At 57.0% G+C, this 17943-nt stretch overlaps 1 protein-coding gene across 5 annotated transcripts in view; it reads right to left on the bottom strand.

Annotated features, from left to right (window-relative positions):
- Positions 1-13396: 13396 nt before the first annotated feature.
- The window catches only part of SEC14L1 (SEC14 like lipid binding 1), a 48454-nt gene continuing 43907 nt past the window's right edge, over positions 13397-17943 (bottom strand). For 4 of the 5 annotated variants that reach the window (XM_032456746.1, XM_032456744.1, XM_032456743.1 and 1 more), the window contains 4 exons: positions 17292-17543; positions 16024-16247; positions 15669-15770; positions 13397-13940 (listed from right to left, as the gene is read on the bottom strand). In XM_032456746.1, the coding sequence (XP_032312637.1) occupies positions 13925-13940; positions 15669-15770; positions 16024-16247; positions 17292-17543 (594 nt within the window). In that variant the 3' untranslated portion in view covers positions 13397-13924. The remainder of the gene's footprint in view (positions 13941-15668; positions 15771-16023; positions 16248-17291; positions 17544-17943) is intronic. The other variant, XM_032456747.1, reaches the window with a different exon arrangement.

Raw genomic sequence — 17943 nt, forward strand, 5'->3', positions numbered from 1 at the left:
GGATGAGCGGCAGGGCATCTATGGCCCCCCGCTCCCCCCCCCCCCACCCCACCCCGTAGAAGCAGGTGACCCAGGTGTGCAGTTCCCAAGCCCTGACCTCAAAACAGGAAGCAGCCGAGCAGGCCCGCCGCCGCCGCCCCCCCCCCCCCCCGGGGTGACGCAGGGCCTCACAGACGCCGCCCTGCCAGGCAGAGCCGGCCAGGGGCCGGACCCGGGGCCGCCGACATCAAGTGGCCGGGGGTCAGTGTTGCCATTGCTGTTTCCATCACATATGACTTCAAACCCTCGCAGGGAGGCCTGTCCACTGTCTGGCCCCACGCGTCTGCTCTTTCCATTAGTCTTTCTATGTTCCTGATGCTCTAAGGTGCCTCCTCTTATTATTTCCTCTCTGTTTTATGGACTTCCTTTAGCCACTCTTGAAGGATACGTCAGCTAGAAAAAATCCTTTGCGTTTCCCTTTATCAGAGAATGCCCTGCATTCCTGAAGGACAGTATTGTCAGGTTTAAAATTCACAGTCACCCGTTCTCTCATTTCAGCACTTTTGCGGCCAGGATTCCACGGACAGCCTTGTTTCCAGAGCCTTGGCAGTGCGGTTGGGAGGTGCGTCCGGGGCTCCTCTACGTAGGAGGCGGGACTCCCGCTTCCTGGGGCAGAGAGCCCAGTGGGATTGCCCTTTGCCGTCAACGTCTCCCCTTCTCCCAGTGCCCGGGGAAGGTTCATCAAGATTGACCAAATCCCAGGACATAAAATAAACCTCAACAAATTTTTTAAAAGTGAAATCACCCACAACATGTTCTCTGACCCTAACAGTATCAAACAAAGTCAGTAAGAGCAAGACAGTGGAAAAACCTCTAAACAGCTGGAAATTAAACAAAACACTCCCAAGTTATCCACGGGTCAGAGAGGAAGTCTCTACAGAAACTTAAAATACATAAAACTGAGCAAAATTAAAGATACCACACACCAAAATGCGTGGGATGCGGCCACAGCGGCACTGCACGTGGAATTCACAGCTGGATGCTTCCATGAAAAAGAAGGAAGCACCAGCCCCCCCAAGGCAGAACCAGCCAGGGGACGGACCGGGGGCCCCTACTCGTGGAGGCGAGTCCTGTCATGCTGCTGAGGTGACCGCAGGGCTCACTACTACCCAGGGGGGTTACAACTCAAATGAAAGAGAAGCAAGAAAGGAAAGAGTTCACATGCAGTGTGGTCAGCGGCTTCTATGGAGGGCAGTGCAGACTTCCAGGAGAGCGCAGACCGCATCAAATCCAGGCTGGGGGAACCAAGGAAGGCTTCTCAGAGGAGGTGACACTGAGCTGAGTTTGGCAGATGAGGGAGACCCCCAAAATGGAGATAGGGTGCTCTGGGCTCAGGGAGCTGGATATTGAAGAGCGCCAAGGGAAAGAGAACACCGCCCACTGAGGCACAGTCACCCTGGCATGAGCAGGGAGACCCTGGGAGAACCAGGCTTGGAAGCAGTGTGGGAGCTGGGGTGCCACCCGCCCCTGGGATGACCAGCACCTGGGGGCAAGAGTGCTGACCACCTCGGAGGTCTGCAGGTGACTGGGACAGGCCAGCAGTACAGGTGGACCCACCTGCTAGAAAAGAGGGTGGGGAGGGCAAAGGAGGGTAGGAGACCCTGGGTGACAAGTCAGCACCCCGGTGAGAAGCACTCATAAGATGCTCCTGTCGAGCCTGAAGTGTGACCAGCTGCAGCGGCTGTCCTGGATCTCGCTGGTGGACCAGGGTCCTGGTACCCACCTGTGAGCTGCTCAGAGCCCAGCTCAGCATCTTCCTTGGAGGGACACCCAGAGGTTCCCCCAGCCTAACCCAGCAGGAGATGGGCTTCTGGTGAGTCCTCTGAACTTGCTGCTTCTTCATAGCTCTCCATCCCCTTGTAATTAACTTAAATTTGTGCACTTAAAGGTTCGGTTCATTACAGAGGACAGATGAACACAACAGACATGACACCTTCAGGAGCTCAGAGACTGGAGGCAGGTGAATCTGGGACAAGTGAACAATGGTGATCAAACCTGGAGAGAACTAGGACGGGGAACACTGGCTGCTAGGTGACCACAGAGCAGGAGTACCCGGACCTAATGTGGAGTGGTCAGGGAAGGCTTCCTGGAGGAGGTGTATCTAAGTAAAGTTCCTCAGGTTAGACAGAGGGAGAGAATATTCCAGGCAGAGAGAGCCACAGGTGACTGAGCAGCCAGCCAACCAACCTGGGTCGGAATCTCGGGTCCTCCGACCACCCACAGGCTGTGACTTCTGTGGGCCTCAGTTTCCAAGTCTTCAGGATGGAGAAGCAACTGGGCAGGGAGTGCAGCGTCACCCTCCTGGTGGAATGAGGCTCAGGGAGGACGGACCCTGAGAAGGAGGAGGGAGGCCTGGTCCCCTGACCCTTAGAGTGTCCACTGAAGGTCCCAAGGCCCGGCGCTGGGTGTCAGCCCTTCCCCACGTCGCCCAGTTTTCTGGCCTCGGTCCTTCCTTCCAGTACCGTCTACCAATGGGAAGGGCCAGGTAAGGCCCCGGTACCCACGCGGGAGGCTGGGAGTCGGCCTGGTGCCCGCCGTCTGCGCTCCAGCAGGTGGCGCTGCCGCCCCTCGGAACGAGGCCGGGCTCCCTCCAGGGCGGGGCGGGACCGAGAGCGGAGCAGAGGCCGGGGGCGGGGGCGGGGCCGGGGCGGTCCGAGTTCCCGCCTGTAAAGAGGGGAGAGTGTCCCCCATTCCAGAGAAGAGGGAGCTAAAAATTCAACCCTATTTACAAGTGCTTTGCTTCTAATCATCGTGGAACCGTGGCATTTGGAGTTGAGAAGAGCCTCAAGACCTCGCAGATGGAACAAACAGGCTGCCATTCCTTGACTTGCACATGCCCACCCCTCTCCCGGCCTGCGGGGCTGAGGTGCCTTCCACTGGTTTTGGTTCCATTTCAGACTGATCCTCCCTCCAGGTCTTCATGGGGCAGGTGAGAAGGTCAGGTCTCAGAGAGGCTGAGAAACACAGCAGGGCCCAGAGCCAGCGGCTAGGGGCAGGACCCGGACTCTGCCGGGTCGTCTTGACCACACGGTCTGCAGCTCCGAGACCCCTGGAGGGCCTGGAGACCCCGCTCCCTGCCCTGCAGCCTTCTCGTGTATGAAGGACCTTGGCAATCTATCTCTATCCAACCTCCATTCAGCCACTCCCACCTGTCAGACTCTGGAGCTACAGCACTGGCCACAGCACATGGTTCCCCTGCTCTCATGGGGCCTGAGTCTGTGGGAGAGACACTGGGTCACTTCAGAGGAGAGTGCCGAGTGCCTGGGCAGGCGATGCCATTTAGATCGGGCAGGCAGATAAGGGGCCACCATGCCTAGACCTGGAGGAGAATACTGCAGGTGGAGAGATGGCAGGTGCAAAGGCCCTGGGGCAGGGACCAGCCAGACTTGCTCTGGGAGGGAAGGGAGGCAGGGGAGAGGAGAGGCTGAGCTGATGGGCAGGGATGGTTCATATGACAGACCAGGCATTGCCAAATATGGTCTTCTGCCTCATTGCTGGGCAGTGGACACCGTTCTCTCCATTTTGCAGATAAGAAGCATGAGCTTCTATAGAAGTTCATTCCTGCAGGGCCTCACAGCTAGAAAATCAAGGCCTGGCATGGGCGGACTGGAAGCCCTTGCTCTCCCCGGGGTGTGCTGTCTCAGAGCCTCTGCCTCCTCCTCCTTCATCTGAACTTTGTAGTTTAATTGCCATCTTTCCTTGCACAGACTCTCCTCCAGCCTGGGGTCCCCTACAGTTCCTTCCTAAGGCTCTGAACCTTCCTCTCTCCTTCCCTCCAGACTCCCCCACCCCCACAACGTTGATGACATCTGTTTTTCCTCTGAGACCAAACAGGCCTCTGCTGGCTGTGAACGCTGGAGGAAAAGGGACAGTGGTGCAGGCAGCCAGTGACAACACCCAACTGGTCTGGGCTGGAGCCCGAGATGGCTCCGAGGGCCAAGCTGCAGCCGAGAGCTCGGGAAGTCTCAGACCAGTCGTGATCTCATCCCAGGAAGGAACGGAACCCTGGGTGTGACAGCCACGGCCTCAAGTCACCTTGAATCATGGCCATTCTCTGCCTCATCCCAGGGGCTAATATTTCTAGAACACTTGCTGTGTAGGTGCCAGGCTCGATGCTAGGCACAGCGTGCATAGGAGCTCATTCCATCCAGAGAACGACCCTCGTGAGAGTCAGAGGGTCTGGGAGCTTCCCCAGTGCAGTGCAAGCAGCCTGTGGCAGAGCAGAGCCCCAGAGGCCCCAGGCCCCTGCAGGCTCCCTGCGGGAGCTGGCCCACACCTGGGGCTCCTGCACCTTGGTCTGCAGGTGTCCAGCCTGCAGTCATGAGACAGGACACACGCAGACCTCAGGGCTGTGGGAGGCGCTTGGACAGAGATAAGAAACCCCAACCTGGCCCTGTCGGAGGGAGGCCCATCCCAAGGGAGGCGGGCGAACAGGCTGAAATCAGAAGCGACGCTCTGCTCACATGTGTAACTTCCCTCCAACGTGCACACTGTCTGCCGGAGCCGCGAACCCTAGGATTGCAGTCAAGTGCAGGTTCACACACCCTGTTCTCGGACAAACTCAGTCCTTCGGGCCCGTCTGAGCCCCCGCACCACACACACACACACACACTCCTATTGCTGCCCCCAAACAAATGTGTTTGTGATTTAAGGAATTTCCACACCATGTCTAATTTCATTTATGAAACAGAAAAATCAGGAAGTAATCACAAGGGGAGTCTGGCATGACGAACGGATTATTGCTGCAGGTTCCTTTCAACAGCCTTTTCCCAGAACACATCTTAAAAAATCTGGTCTGATCGACTGGGAAGGTGTTTATTGGGCAGACTGGAGTCTGCGTGTTTCACAAGAGCACCACGTCATGCCCTTGGCGTCCTCGGAGTGTGTTTACTGATGACGCTGACCATGCTGGCGCTCCAGGAAGCTGAGCAGAACTGGGCCCTGGAGGAATTCGAGTTCCATACCCGTCATTAAAATCACGCTTCTCACATCGGCTGCTGCGAGTGCAATGGACAGGGTACCAGTTTGAGGGCCCAGAGCCAGGAGCTGAGCTCCACCTCCGCCTCCACGACTCACCATTACCTCTAAGCAAATGTCCTAACCTCTCTGGACCTCTGTTTCTTCCCTCCAGTCATAAAGTGTTCGGTTAGAACAGGGATTCTCAACAGGGGATGATTTTTGCCCCCCTCCTCCACAGGGGACAGAGGACAATGTCTGGAGACACTGTTAGTTGCTGCATCTGGGGGTGGCTACAGGTATCTGGAAGGCAGAGGCCAGGGATGATGCTAAACATCCTACGATAGACCGGACCACCCCCACCGCAAAGAATGACCCCACCCGGAGTGTCAGCGGGGCCAAAGTTGATGCCGGCTGTCCGGATGGCAGGACCGGACTGCAGCCGGAGCCGGCCCTGGCCGGGTAGGCCTTGAATGGGGAGGAGGAGAGGACCCACTGTCCAGTTCTCCCCTGTTCGGGAGGCTTTTCGGGGAACCCAGTGACATTCCCATGGGACTCCCTCAGACGCTTCCTTCTGCTCTGGGAACAGCAGAGAAGATATGAGGGGCTGGCAGCTGAGCCTGGAGCTCGTCACAGTGAACCCTGGGGACTTGGGGCTCTCCCGAGTGCGGGGTGACTGAGGCCCGGACCCACCCTCTAGCTTCCATCTTATCTTCGCTTGTTCATTTCCTAATAGCTTCGGGGACAGGCAGGAGCCCATTTACCCTGATAAATGTTCACTGACTCTTTCCAGAGGCAGAGAGGCCAATAGTCTTAATGTTCTTTAATAAAAACCCACGTGCCTCTTTCAGATCTGTACTGGGGATCAGACCCCCCCAGCAAACGGCCACCCACTCCAGGGGCCTCAACCCACCCCCAGCAGAGCAGAGCTGGGGCACCAGGGCAGAGCAGGACAAAGCTTTCCCCAGCCGTCTCTTCAGCTTTCTCGTGGGATTTTTCCAAATCAAATAGCTTCCTGGGAGGCTCGCTGAAGTGTTTTAAAATGAGGCAATAGAAGAAATCACTTGTTCTGGGAGGACGGCCGGTTGGACGGCCAGTTGGTCACCCGGCCGCTGGCCTGGGGCGGCCGAGGCCCTGTGTCCACGCGAGGGCGCTCCCCGCCGCGGCCGGCGGGCGTGGACCGTGTTGGGGTGAACACCTGAGCCAACTGGCCTCAGTGCCGCGATTTTTCAACACTGACAACTGTCTGATCGTCCACAGGCAGCTGCCCAGCTGGCCCTGGCCCTCCCTGGGGACCGGCCTCTGTCGGCCTCCCTCCACACCCTTCCCACCCTCGACCCAGAACCAGCCCCTAAAGGACTTCCCTTGAGTGTTTCAAGGAGCTGGAAACAAGCTTGGTCCTGCAGCCAAGGATCAAGAAAACGATTTAGGAGGAATTAAAAGTCACTACGTTACTCTTTGACACAGAAGTCTGTCTCAGAGATTTAAATGTAAACAAAATTACACCATGAAAGTACCGAAGGATACGTAGGAGAATTTAATGTGGGGAAGTCCTTTGCAAGATGCAAACCCAGGAAGTGATTAAGGAAAAGATAACAGATTCGACCTCATAAGATTAAAATTTTCTGTTCAAAAGTAAACAAAACAAAAAAGTCAAGGCCAAATGACAAACAGAAGACAGCTGCTCCCGCCTCACTCAGAGCTTAAGCCAAAAAGCTGGTGGCCTCACAGGACCTATATGGCCTTTTGGGACCTAGCCACCCTCCTCCCTGCCTTTTCATCCCTGTATTTGTCAGGACGAGCTCCTTCCTGCAGTGGTGACAAATAAACCCTGACATCACAGAGATGTCACGCAGCACAGATTTACTCCCACTCACACCAAGTCCAGTGAGAGGCAGGCGGCATCCACTCCACACAGTGACACAGGGATCCAGGCTTCCTTGGATATGTTTCCACTCAGAAGTGACACACATTCCTGCTACTCACAGCCTTCTGGCCTGGCTGACCACACGGTCCTCGTGGCTGCAGTGGGGCTGGGAGCCACAGGCAGGAGTGGGTGGATGTCTGGGGACTGGCACTGTCTCTGCCACAGCCCAGCCTCCTCCTCTTCTGCTCACTCTCCCAGCTACACTGGCTTTGCTGCTGTGTCTCGAACACCGAACATACTCCTGTCTCATGACCTTTGCCCTAGATCCTCTCTCCTTCTGGAATGTTCTCCTGGACATCTGCTAGAGTGACCCCCTTGGGCGAGGCCTCTCCTGACCACCCTGTGGAGGAGTACAGCCTCCCAGTGCCCACCCCATCGCTCCTGCCCCCTCCCAGGGCTGGTCAGCTGGTGGCACAGGTCACCACCTGAGACAGAACCCTGGCCACCGGCCAGTCTGGAAAATCAGAGTCGTCTTAGGTATTTCAAGCAAAGGGACCTGACACAGGAAGGTTGCTGCACAGGTTTCGAGGCTCAAAGAGCAAAAAGGGGGCCATGTCTGCAGGCAGCAGGGACCGGCCCCGGGGCTGGGAGAACGCACAGGGAGAAGTGAGGCCTCTAGAAGCGAGGGCTGCAGGCTCGGGCTCGAGGGACCCCAAGCAGCTCCGGGGCCCGTGGAGGGGCACAGCCCCGCAGGCATTCCGCACTCAGGGGAGTGTGGCCAGGTGGGCGAGCCAACTGCACAGGTGTGGAGAACCTGGCTGGGCACCCTCAGGCCTCCGGAGGAGCTGGCAGGCACGCCCCCTGAGGGCAGGGCTTCCCTTTTCAATGCACCAGTGTCCCCTCCCCTTCTGGGACCTCTGAGGCACGTGGTGAGCATCTATAAATGCTGACGTGGAGAAAAGACACATGGGGAACTGGGACAATCATCTGTGACCTAGGAAGGCCAGGGTACACTCCTGAGGACCTGAAGAAAGTGAGCAGCCCGACCCAGCAATGCACCGAGGAGGCAGGCAGGCGGCAGCCTGGGGTGGGCTGCGGGTGCTGGCAGGGAAAGAGCTCTGAGACAGCGGCAGGCGGCAGGCGAGGGGCCAGCGCGCTCAGAGCAAAACACACCATCACGCACGTGCGTGTGTTTTCACGTGACCAGAACAGGTCTGGAAGGATCACCGGAAACGGCACTGGAGGTGCCTCTGGAGAGCAGAGCGGGGCACTGGCGGGGAGCCAGGACGCGGTGCGAGGAGGACGGTGCTGGGAAGAGACATGTATTTCTGTTTTATTCCCTTTTCTTCTGTTTGAAATTTTCGCCATGAGAAAGTATTTTCTTATGATAAAACCCAATTACTTTAAAAAAAAGAAAGGAAAAATGACTCAAGATAAAAAAGGGAGATAAAAAAGAGCCCCTCAAACACAGACTTTGTATCCACCCATATAGTGGACAGCCACACCTGTACCTTGTCATGGCTGCCTAACAGGACGAGGCCCTCCTGAAGCTTAAAGGGCCTTTGGAAACACAGTATTTCTATCATCTGACAACACCCGTTCTGCAATTTTAAAAAAAGACGGATTGACGTGAAAGTATTTACATCTTTATGGTCTCCAGTTTGGGCTCATAAGGGGTATATCTTTCCCGTAGTAAAACCAGGTATGTCGCAAAGCACACACCCTGCAGAGGACTGGTATCTGGAACCTATGAAGAACTGTCCACTCCACAGTAAAACAACACGGAATCCAATTAGGAAATGGGCCAAAGACAGGACACATTTCACCAAAAGATCCACAAATTAGCAAACAAGCACATGAAAAGGTGTCCAACATCATGAGCCCTTAGGGAAACGCAAATTACAGCCACAGCGAGCCAGCACCCACACCCATCAGAACGGCCACAATAACAACAGCAGTAACACCGAATGCGGGCGAGGATGCGGAGAAACGGGACCTCTCACACGTTGCTGGTGGGAATGGAAAACAGCGCAGCCTCTCTGGAAAGCCATTTGGCAGTTGCTTGCAAAAAACCAAACGTGCAACTACTTACCATATGACCCAGCAGTGGCATTCTTGGGTATCTGTCCCGGAGAAATGAAAGTTTATGTTCACATCAAAACCTGTCCACAAACGCTCAGACCAGCTCTATTCATAACAGAACCTGGACAAACCCAATGACCCTCCATGAGTGGCTAGAAACCATCCTGGATACTTACTTCCTAGTCTGCAGCAACAAGAAATGAAATACCGATGCTGGAGACAGCCTGGGTGAGTCTCCAGGCAAGTGTGCTGAGTGAAACAGCTAATTCCAAAAGACTGCGGACTGTGCGATTCCATTTAGATAACATTTTGAAATGACTGAAGTTTAGAAATGGAAAGCAGTGGTTACTGGGGGTTGGAGGTGGGGGGAGGTGGGAGGGAGGTAGACGGAGCCATAAGAGGGCACAGTGAGGGATCTTGACCACGGTGGTGGATACACAGTCCTGCGTGGAGGATAAAACTACATGGGACTAAGTACACACCCATGCAAACGAGCACAAGCAACTGGGAAAAACAGCGTAAGGCTGGTGGTTTGGATCAGTGTGGGCACCCAGCTTGGGAGAGGGCACTACAGCTTTGCAGACTGTGCCTTTGGGGAAGCTGGGTAAAGGGTACCAGGGATTTCTCTGTATTATTTCTTAAAATTGCTGTGTTACTGTAGCTACAACTCTTTCAATAAAAATTTCCTCCAGGGAGACATTATTAGCAAACATACCAATCGGTGCTCTAACGGAATCCACTGTGGTCCGGGGAACTGCTTCCTTGCAGACTCGAGTCCGTGTTTAATTTGGCTCCAGGCCTCTGTGGTGGGGGCAGCACACTGGGCATTACTCGTCAGGCAGCTCATCTCCTTGGTACCGGGTCCTCGTCCCTAACAACCAAGTCCTGCGATGGCAAAATCAAAGCGCAAGTAAGAGAGAAAGCAGCCGCAGGTGCCCGTCCAGCGATTTACACGAGATGCCTGTCCTCGTTCAATTTCCCGTGCAGAACTCAGAGGTTCCCCATTTTGCTTCTAAACACAAAGGGTCTCCCATTTGCGTGCTGCCTGTGGGTCAGAAGAGAGCGGTTCTGAAACCAGGTCCAGGGAAGCTGAGGGCCACCGCCCCACATAGCCATGCACTGACCATCTGGGCCCCTTCCCCTCCTCCAGGCCTCTCCTGCGTGGTCCACAGAGCTCAGTGGGCACGCACCCCACAGGGACCTCCACAGGGTGGACACAGGCCCAGCGCGCACACATGCACACGCCAATGTCCAGGGCCTCGAGGGGGCGACCTGCCCTCCTGGGAGCGCTGCAGGGACCTCCTCGCAGGGCCACTCGGCAGGGTCAAGGTTTACCTGTCAGTAGGTGGATCTGGACGTCTGGAAACCTGGCAGGTGCCTGCCCTCCCCGCCGCCGCTGGGCCAGGGCCGCCTTCCCCACCAGGCCCAGAAGGCCCAGCACCCAGGGCCCAGGATCCTTTGGGGGACCCCCCAAAATGTTTTAACTTCTTTTAAGATCAGAAGAAAATATGAGCAAAGTCGTCCCTCGGCATCCCGGGGTGGGGGTGGCTCCAGCGCCCCAGTGGAGCCCAAACGCTGCGCAGGCTCGAGTCCCTCACAGGGTCGCACGACACCCGGAGGATCTGTGTCCGCAGGTTTCGCATCCGCAGATTCGACCAACTGCGTCTCGGAAAGAGCACGGCTAGTGGAACCCGCGGATGAGAAACCCGCGGATACGGAGGGCTGAAGGGGTCTTCATGCTGAATGTGAGTCCAGTCGAGATTCCATCCATCTTTATATCCTCCGGCCGTAAAATATACTCGTTCACGTTGTTTCATGGAGGAAGGCAAACGTGCGCGGCCGGGGATGGTCAGAGTAACACAGTGAGGCCGGAACCCAGTGGGAATTCATTCCACGTTCACTACGCAGGTAGCTTGGGGTGTCTGTCCTGGGGCAGACACTGTCCGAGGCCCTGACAGGGACAGAGTCATGGTCATGGAAAGACGTCCCGCCCCGTGAGTGCGTGAGCTGTGCCTCCCTAAGCCTTGCGATGAGCCTCTCACAGACGGTGACGTGTGGGGAGCAGCCGGAGGCCAACGTGGAGGCGGAGAGAAGATGCTGGAAGGCCTGGGAGCAGCCCTCCCGGGGTGTGCCACCTGTGTCCACAGCCCCTGGGTCCCGTCGTAGGCATGGGGCCCAGCTTTATTCAGTCTACCCATTCAGATGTTAATCTCATCAAAAAAACACCCAGAACCTTCGTTCAACCAAAAATCTGGGCCCCACGGCCTAGTGAGATTGACACATAAAATTAACCGTCACACCCCTTCCGAGGTAAGACTTCAGTGGACACGAGGGATGGAGAGTTTCCTGCCTTGGCTCAGGCTCCGCAGACAAGAGCTGAAAGGGGCATCATTACCCCAGCGGGGCGATGGGGATGCGCGTCTCCCACGTGGCCACCAGGTGGCGTCAGCGGAGGCAATCCCCTGGATGGGGCCGTGACCACCTTTGGCGGCTGGAAAGGGGCTCTACCTTGGGGGCTGAGGCTGGGTTTCACTCTCTGGCTGTAGCACCGGGGACTCAGATCACAGGTGTAGACCAGACTTGCAAAAGGGAAGGGGCAGGACTTGGCAGCCAGACGATTCCATGGAAATCTGGGTTGCTCTACGGATGGAGCTGAGGGTCCCCCTTTCTGCAGCCTGGCACTTGCCCCAGCTGTTTCCCAGAAATAGCCCAGAGGCCTCTCTCCCCATCTGTCTCACTTTGACAGGGCAGTTGGGGCTGGTGCACAGAGGCTCAGTGATGTGAATTTCCACGGGCTCGTGACTTGCTCTGTTTGCTGCTGTCAAATAGGGTCCCGGTGACTGACTGGGATCTCAAACCCAAAGGCAAGGTCGGCTTTCCCTCAGTGCAGGGTCCTTTCTAGAAGGGAGCCCTGGCGGGTCAGTCTGGGGGTTCAGAGGGGCCCGACTGCTCCAGTCCCCACGGGCCTCCCTATAGCAGCCCTTGGCGTCCACTGGCTGCTGGATGGAGCGACCCCGGGCTGGCCCACGCACCGGGCACTCCAAGCTCTGGCGGACCCTGCTCCTAGTCCACTGGAGACCCCACAGTCGAACACGTGGGTCCTATGAGTTTGGCTGGTCTGTGCCTCTGTCTGGGGCTGATGAGGACACCTCATCACCCAGACCTGCTGTAAGTGGTGTCATGGTTTTTCACTTTTTGTCATGGGCTTTTTCACACTGCGGAGAATGTTGCAACCAACTCTGCCATTTTAACCATTTTTTAGCGTCCTAGTCAGTTGTCTGTTGGTTTCAGTTGCTCTGTTTTTACATGGGGACGACACTACCATCCTCCCACAATCCCCTGCTTCCCAAGGCTCTCGCTTTTCAAAGAAAATTCACTGCTTTGCTTTATGCCAGCGCTTTAATGACAACACTCCTGCCACAGCTCCAGGACTGACAGGTGGCCTGTGGTTTGGGCTCTGCTGACGTCTGATGGGGATCTGGGCTAAGGGAACGGCACACTTACTCACGGATCAACACGTGTTACAGGTTGGGGGCCAACATGAAGACCTGATGCCCACCGTGAGGACTGGACCTTCTGTCCCACTGCAGCTCTGAGTCAGTCGAGCGACGGGCGGCAGGTAACAGATGCTTACAACCTCATCTGATTTTTAGGCTGCTCTGGCCGCCACCATGAGAGTCTGATGCTAACCCAAAGGCCACCTGTGACAACAGGCACCAGGAGGTGGCAGAGCACAAAAGGGATTTGTGGGAAAAACCTTTCCCTCCCTCGGTGACAGGCTGGCTGAGCCATCCAAGTCATGTGTGCTGCTGAGGCAGGACCAAAACACGTGCCTGGTCCTGACTGCCAGGGACGAGGTCATACCCCAGGCCGAGCCAGGGTGTGAGGGCACGTTCCGGCCTCACCTGCTCCCACCCCACGTCCCAGCCAGTCCCCTCAGGCCACTCCCACCGAGGCCAACTAGGAAAGTCAGGGACCTCATGGCTCCTGATGGGGGGGGGGGGGCGCCCCACCGCCCCTCCCCCCCGGTCCAGCAGGCCCCACTGCAGGACCAGGGGTAGGGTGGCCCAGGTTTCTGAAGGCCCGCACCCACCCATTCTGCTCTCTCTGGGCCCTCACTGATGAAGGATCCACTTTGTTACTAAAGAAACGCTGCCTCGGGCATCGTGCCTGAGATGGGCCTGACCCTGTGGAGTTTCAGGAAAACTGCAGCACTTCCTCCTGGGGGAGCGAGCGGACTGTCAGTACCTGCCCGCTCCTGACTCTGCAGCTGACGACCTCCATCTCTCTGCGGGACAGGGCGCAGGGGTCCCGCGCAGGCTCCTGCTGGTCCCGAACTTCTGCAGGGCCAGCACGCCGGCCCTGGTCTCCCCCTCCTTCAACCTCTGAAGTTCCTGAGAACGTCAGACTCTTGGAGGGAGACTGCCATGTCACAGGAAGAAAAAGACATTCTTTTCTTTAAACAGTTCACATTTATTGATAACAATAAAAAAATCTTTTAAAGACTATCAGTATTGTATTACCAAGAGTGAGGTAATATGTTTACAAAACATGTACAGAATTTGATACGTAAATAAGGAAATCAGAAAGGAGAATGAATTAAGACACTAGTAATAGAGGGGAAACCGAAAGAATCATTAGTGCTGAAAAAAGGTGAAACGAGAGCAGCATTTTAAAGAGGGCAGGGTGCTGGGAGACAGTGAGCCCTGCCATCGAAGCCGACCTGCCCCGCGGTCCCCTGACGAGGAGAACCGGGTGGTGTGTTACTCAGGAGTGAACCCCGTGAGCATTTGTGCAGTGATGTGCTTTGAACTCTCAAGGACGCAGTCAACTCCTTGGGGAGCAACAGTGCCACTTCTGAATCAACTTAAAAAGAACAGATCTTCAGGCTGGGGGAGGGGGGTGGCTGCAATCAAACAGTCCTACAAACATCCCTGGGCTGATGTGGACTGTCCAAGTGAGGCGTTTTCCTGGCAGCTGTCAGCAAAATCGCCATCTGAGACACAGGAAAGAGACAAAGAAAGAGAGAGACAGGACCGACTTCAGGTCCTTATAATTTGGAAACAGGAAACACTGACGGGGAGCAGCATGGATGCACGAACTAACCCTGCTGTGCTCTCTGGAAAGCAGCCTTTAGGTGCCAATGGTGAGCTTATCTCAGCAAAGGAAATGCAGAGCTATGCATGCTCCAGAAAGGCCAGCAACTGTGGGAGAGCCCACGGGAGTCTTGGGCGAGCGGGCAGCCAGAGCTCAACATGGCCACTTCCCCTGAGGCCCTGCCCCCGACACCCCCGTGGGCACGCGCTCTCCAGTCACACGGCACCCACCTGACGCCACCAGCGCAGACAGAGACAAGGCAACCAGCACAGCCAGGTAAGGGCCGCCGGGGTTTCAGCACACATCCCTCAAAGCACAGCCTCCACTGTGCACACCACACACCACACGTCCTCACCTGGGGGACTAACCCCAAAACAACAACCGGACAGACTCGCAGACAACCTGCCTTTCCCACGAAAAGCACAGAAAATGAGGGCCCACACCAGACAGACCAGCCGCTGTAACTGGGCATCGAGAAGGAAAAGTAAAAAGCACTCTGACCTTGTAAGCTAACCTGCTTCTATGAACGCGAGCCCCCTGCTACTGGGCCCAAGTGCCCACCTGCCTGGGCTGCACCGCCGCCCGCCCAGCCCGCGCACACACGTGGCCGTGGTCTCCTGGGCAGAGAAGCGGGGCTCCCACAGCCACGGGCCGTCCTGAAGTGGCTACACAGTGAGAAGACTGTCAGCTACGGTCAGCCTGGGACGGCTTCAACGTGGCAAATGGGGTTTACTCTGTCTTTGAAACCACCCCCAGCGACTAGAGGGCCACTGGGCTCGGACGCTGTCCCGCTGTGAGGGGCCCAGGGAGGCAGGGCTAGGAGGCGTTCGGGCTGCCGTGCAGGCAGGAAGAGCAACACAGCAGAAGGAAAGGGGAAAGAAGCCCTTCGGCCCAGGTTCATGTAGAGAAATCCTGCTCTGAAAGTATCCAAAAAACGTGAAAAGGAAGAAAGAGAAAATAACGTTCAATGATGGCGGTGTTTCTCCTGGCGTCGTGGGGAACCCCCGGGAGCCCCCGACCCCCAGTGCCCAGTTTCAGCAGCGGCTCCACGTGGCCCCGGGGGCCGGGCTGGGGCGCCCGCAGGCTGCCTGAGTCCTTCCCGGGTAAGCGGCGTCTGCTCGGAGGAGAAGGGCCCGGGTGGGCCGTCCCTGCCGCGGGAGGACCGTGTGGACCACGGCAGGGAGGAGGTGAGGGCTGTGACGCGGGGGGCAGGGACAGGCTGGCAGCATCTGCTCCTCGGAGGAAGGCGGGTCACCTCCGACGGGTGCTGGAGGGATCGATCCACTAACGGACAGTACGGAGGTTGTTGGAAACATTTTTTGCATCAACAGTTGAAACAGAGTCAATCAACCTCATAATTGGTATATAAACTGCTGTTCTTTCAAGAGAGCCCTTGTGCTCTGGTTGGATTTTGTGCACACTGGATACAAAATCTATGGCTACTGAGTTAGAATTACAGTTAAAACTACCTGTGCAGATAGTTCTGGGATCAGTGACTACGTTTACCAGCTGGAGAGCTATCTGCTACCTAGAGGGTGAGAGCAGTCTGCACACTGCGGCCGCCGGGCGGGCGGGCAAGCAGCGGTCCGAGGTGGCACGGCCGTCCCCTCCGCGCACTGGGCACTACCTGGAGATCATGGAGCTGGAGTGAGACTGGCTGGAGGAGGTGGTGGCGGCGCTGAGCTGGGAGAACCCGCTGTGGCTGGACTCCAGGCTGGTCATGGAGCCCCTGTAGGCAGCACAGGGAGGGGGAGGTGTGAGGACCCACCGCCGGCCACCCCGCCACACACTGACTGTCTGGTTGATCCTGCCCCCTGCTCCCCCAGCACTTACAAAGCCAGGGTGGCCGTGCTGGGACCCCAGGGGACACGGCCACCCCACCCCGCCCTTGCACACAGATGATGTCATGAACTGCCAATGACAGATGGCCCAAAGGCCACTCCTATCATCCCAGGACCTGCCGTACGAGCCTCCCCTCTTACCCTGTTGGCCCCGTGGTGGCCCAGCTGTGCGAGGGGAGCCCGCACCTGAAATCCTCGGACCCGATCACCTCAGTGTAGTACATCACTTTACACTTGTGGGAAGACACCTGCAGGGAGGCCAGCACGTCGTCCACCCGGGGCAGGCTGGTGGCTGCACAGGCTGGCATGCTGTGGAACTTCCACTGCAGGATGTAGAAGCCCGGCCACCGCGTCACGTGGGAGCCCTGGAACGAGTCAGGCAGCGCCCTCTGAGGAGGGCTCCCTCCCCAGTTCCTCGCCCACGGCAGGGCTGGCACACGCCGGGTGCACTCGGGCCCAGCAGTGATGACTAACCATCTCAGGAAGGATCTGCTATGCTGGTTCATTACCAGGGTCAGCCCCGCAGCCAGGTCTCTGCTAGGTGCTGGGAAGGCCACGGGGAGTGACCTTCTGAGGCCGTCTGCCCCCAGGACTCAGTCTCTGGAGGAAGCGGCACCCACAAGGTAGGACCACCAGGGTGAGGTCAAAAAAGGTTGCCCGAACCAGGCAATGCTCTCTCTGACACGCTTCCAGTGACCTCACCCACGTACCCTGGGTTAAAAGGATGTCGATCTGAAATAGAATGCCAATCAGTGAAAATTACTGTCTCCCTTAATTCTGGAATTAAAGACCGTGACACAGCTAACAATGTTCATTATTTTAAAAAACACTCTTTTTCACTCTGTTTCTAAGACCACCGAGACGCTGAGTTGCTTATCCCTGAAAACTGTAAAGGCGGCAAAATCCTGCATCTATTACGAAGGCCAGAAGCACCACGAACCATACCATCCGAGCTCCAGCACTCACAACAGCTCGCCCCACAAGAGAGCCGACAGAGCATCTTAAAGACGTCAGAACGCTCGGTAACGACAGGTGACGGCTCCCTGAGTGCTCATCTCTCTCACTTCTCTTGGGGTGCTCGTCCCTCGAGGGGACGCTGCCGCCAGTCCAAGGCCAGCGTGGCAGGAGCCCTCTGAATCCCGGCTGTGCACATGGACTAACGCCGCTTCCCACCTCCCGAGCCGCTTCTGTGGAGGTCCTTCTAGAAAAGACCCCTGCCTTTGGAGACAAGCCCTGGACGCCGCCAAGGTCCGAGTTCTCCTAAGACTCGCTTGGCGACTTGAGTCACCCGCACCAGGACTGAGAGGACAGCCCAACCGCTCGTCCAGACACCAGGCAGGGCAGGGAGGAGCAGGACTTCCCCCTCCAGACAAAGCCGCCCAGCCGCAGGGAGTCCCAGGCCAGCTCACCTGCACGCTCTCCCCCTCCTTGCAGATGAGGGGCGACTCCACCATGCTGTAGTCGCGGCCCAGCTGCCAGACTCTGTCGATGAGCTGCACGTTGTTCCCACCTGGGGACGTGATGCTGTGCGCCCCCAGGGAGTCCTTTTTGGGCGGCTGCGGCGACCTCTTGGAGTGGTAGATGTTAAAGACAATGTCTCCTTTGCACACGTCAAAATCCCAAGTGATCACCGAAGAGGCGTCCACTATCTGAATGAGAATCTGGAACAAGAGGTTGCGTCAACCAACTGAGGTGACCACGAGCCTCTGCGCCACTGTGGTGGCAGCAGTGTCCCCCCCCATAGCTTTTCCACCCTGGCGGGTGCAAATCACAGCAGCGGGCGGCCTCACCCGACTCCGCAACAAGCCCGTCTCCCGCTCACGCGTTCTTTAGACCGACGGCTCCTGCCCCACGTCCCGGGCAAGCTCTGCACTGCCAGCTACACTATGGCCCAAGAGCCCCCCACACGACCTCTGGACAGCACCCTGCAATCCCGGGTCCTGGCTGTAAGCGACGTCTTGATACAAAACAGAAATAACGCAGGACAGGACAGAAGTGGCTCCGTGGGGTGCTCTGGGCTGGAGGCACAGGGAAGGTCCCAGAACAGAGAGCGCGGGTGGG

This window comes from Camelus ferus, chromosome 16 (assembly GCF_009834535.1).
Source record: "Camelus ferus isolate YT-003-E chromosome 16, BCGSAC_Cfer_1.0, whole genome shotgun sequence".
In the NCBI taxonomy this organism is placed as follows: Eukaryota; Metazoa; Chordata; class Mammalia; order Artiodactyla; family Camelidae; genus Camelus; species Camelus ferus.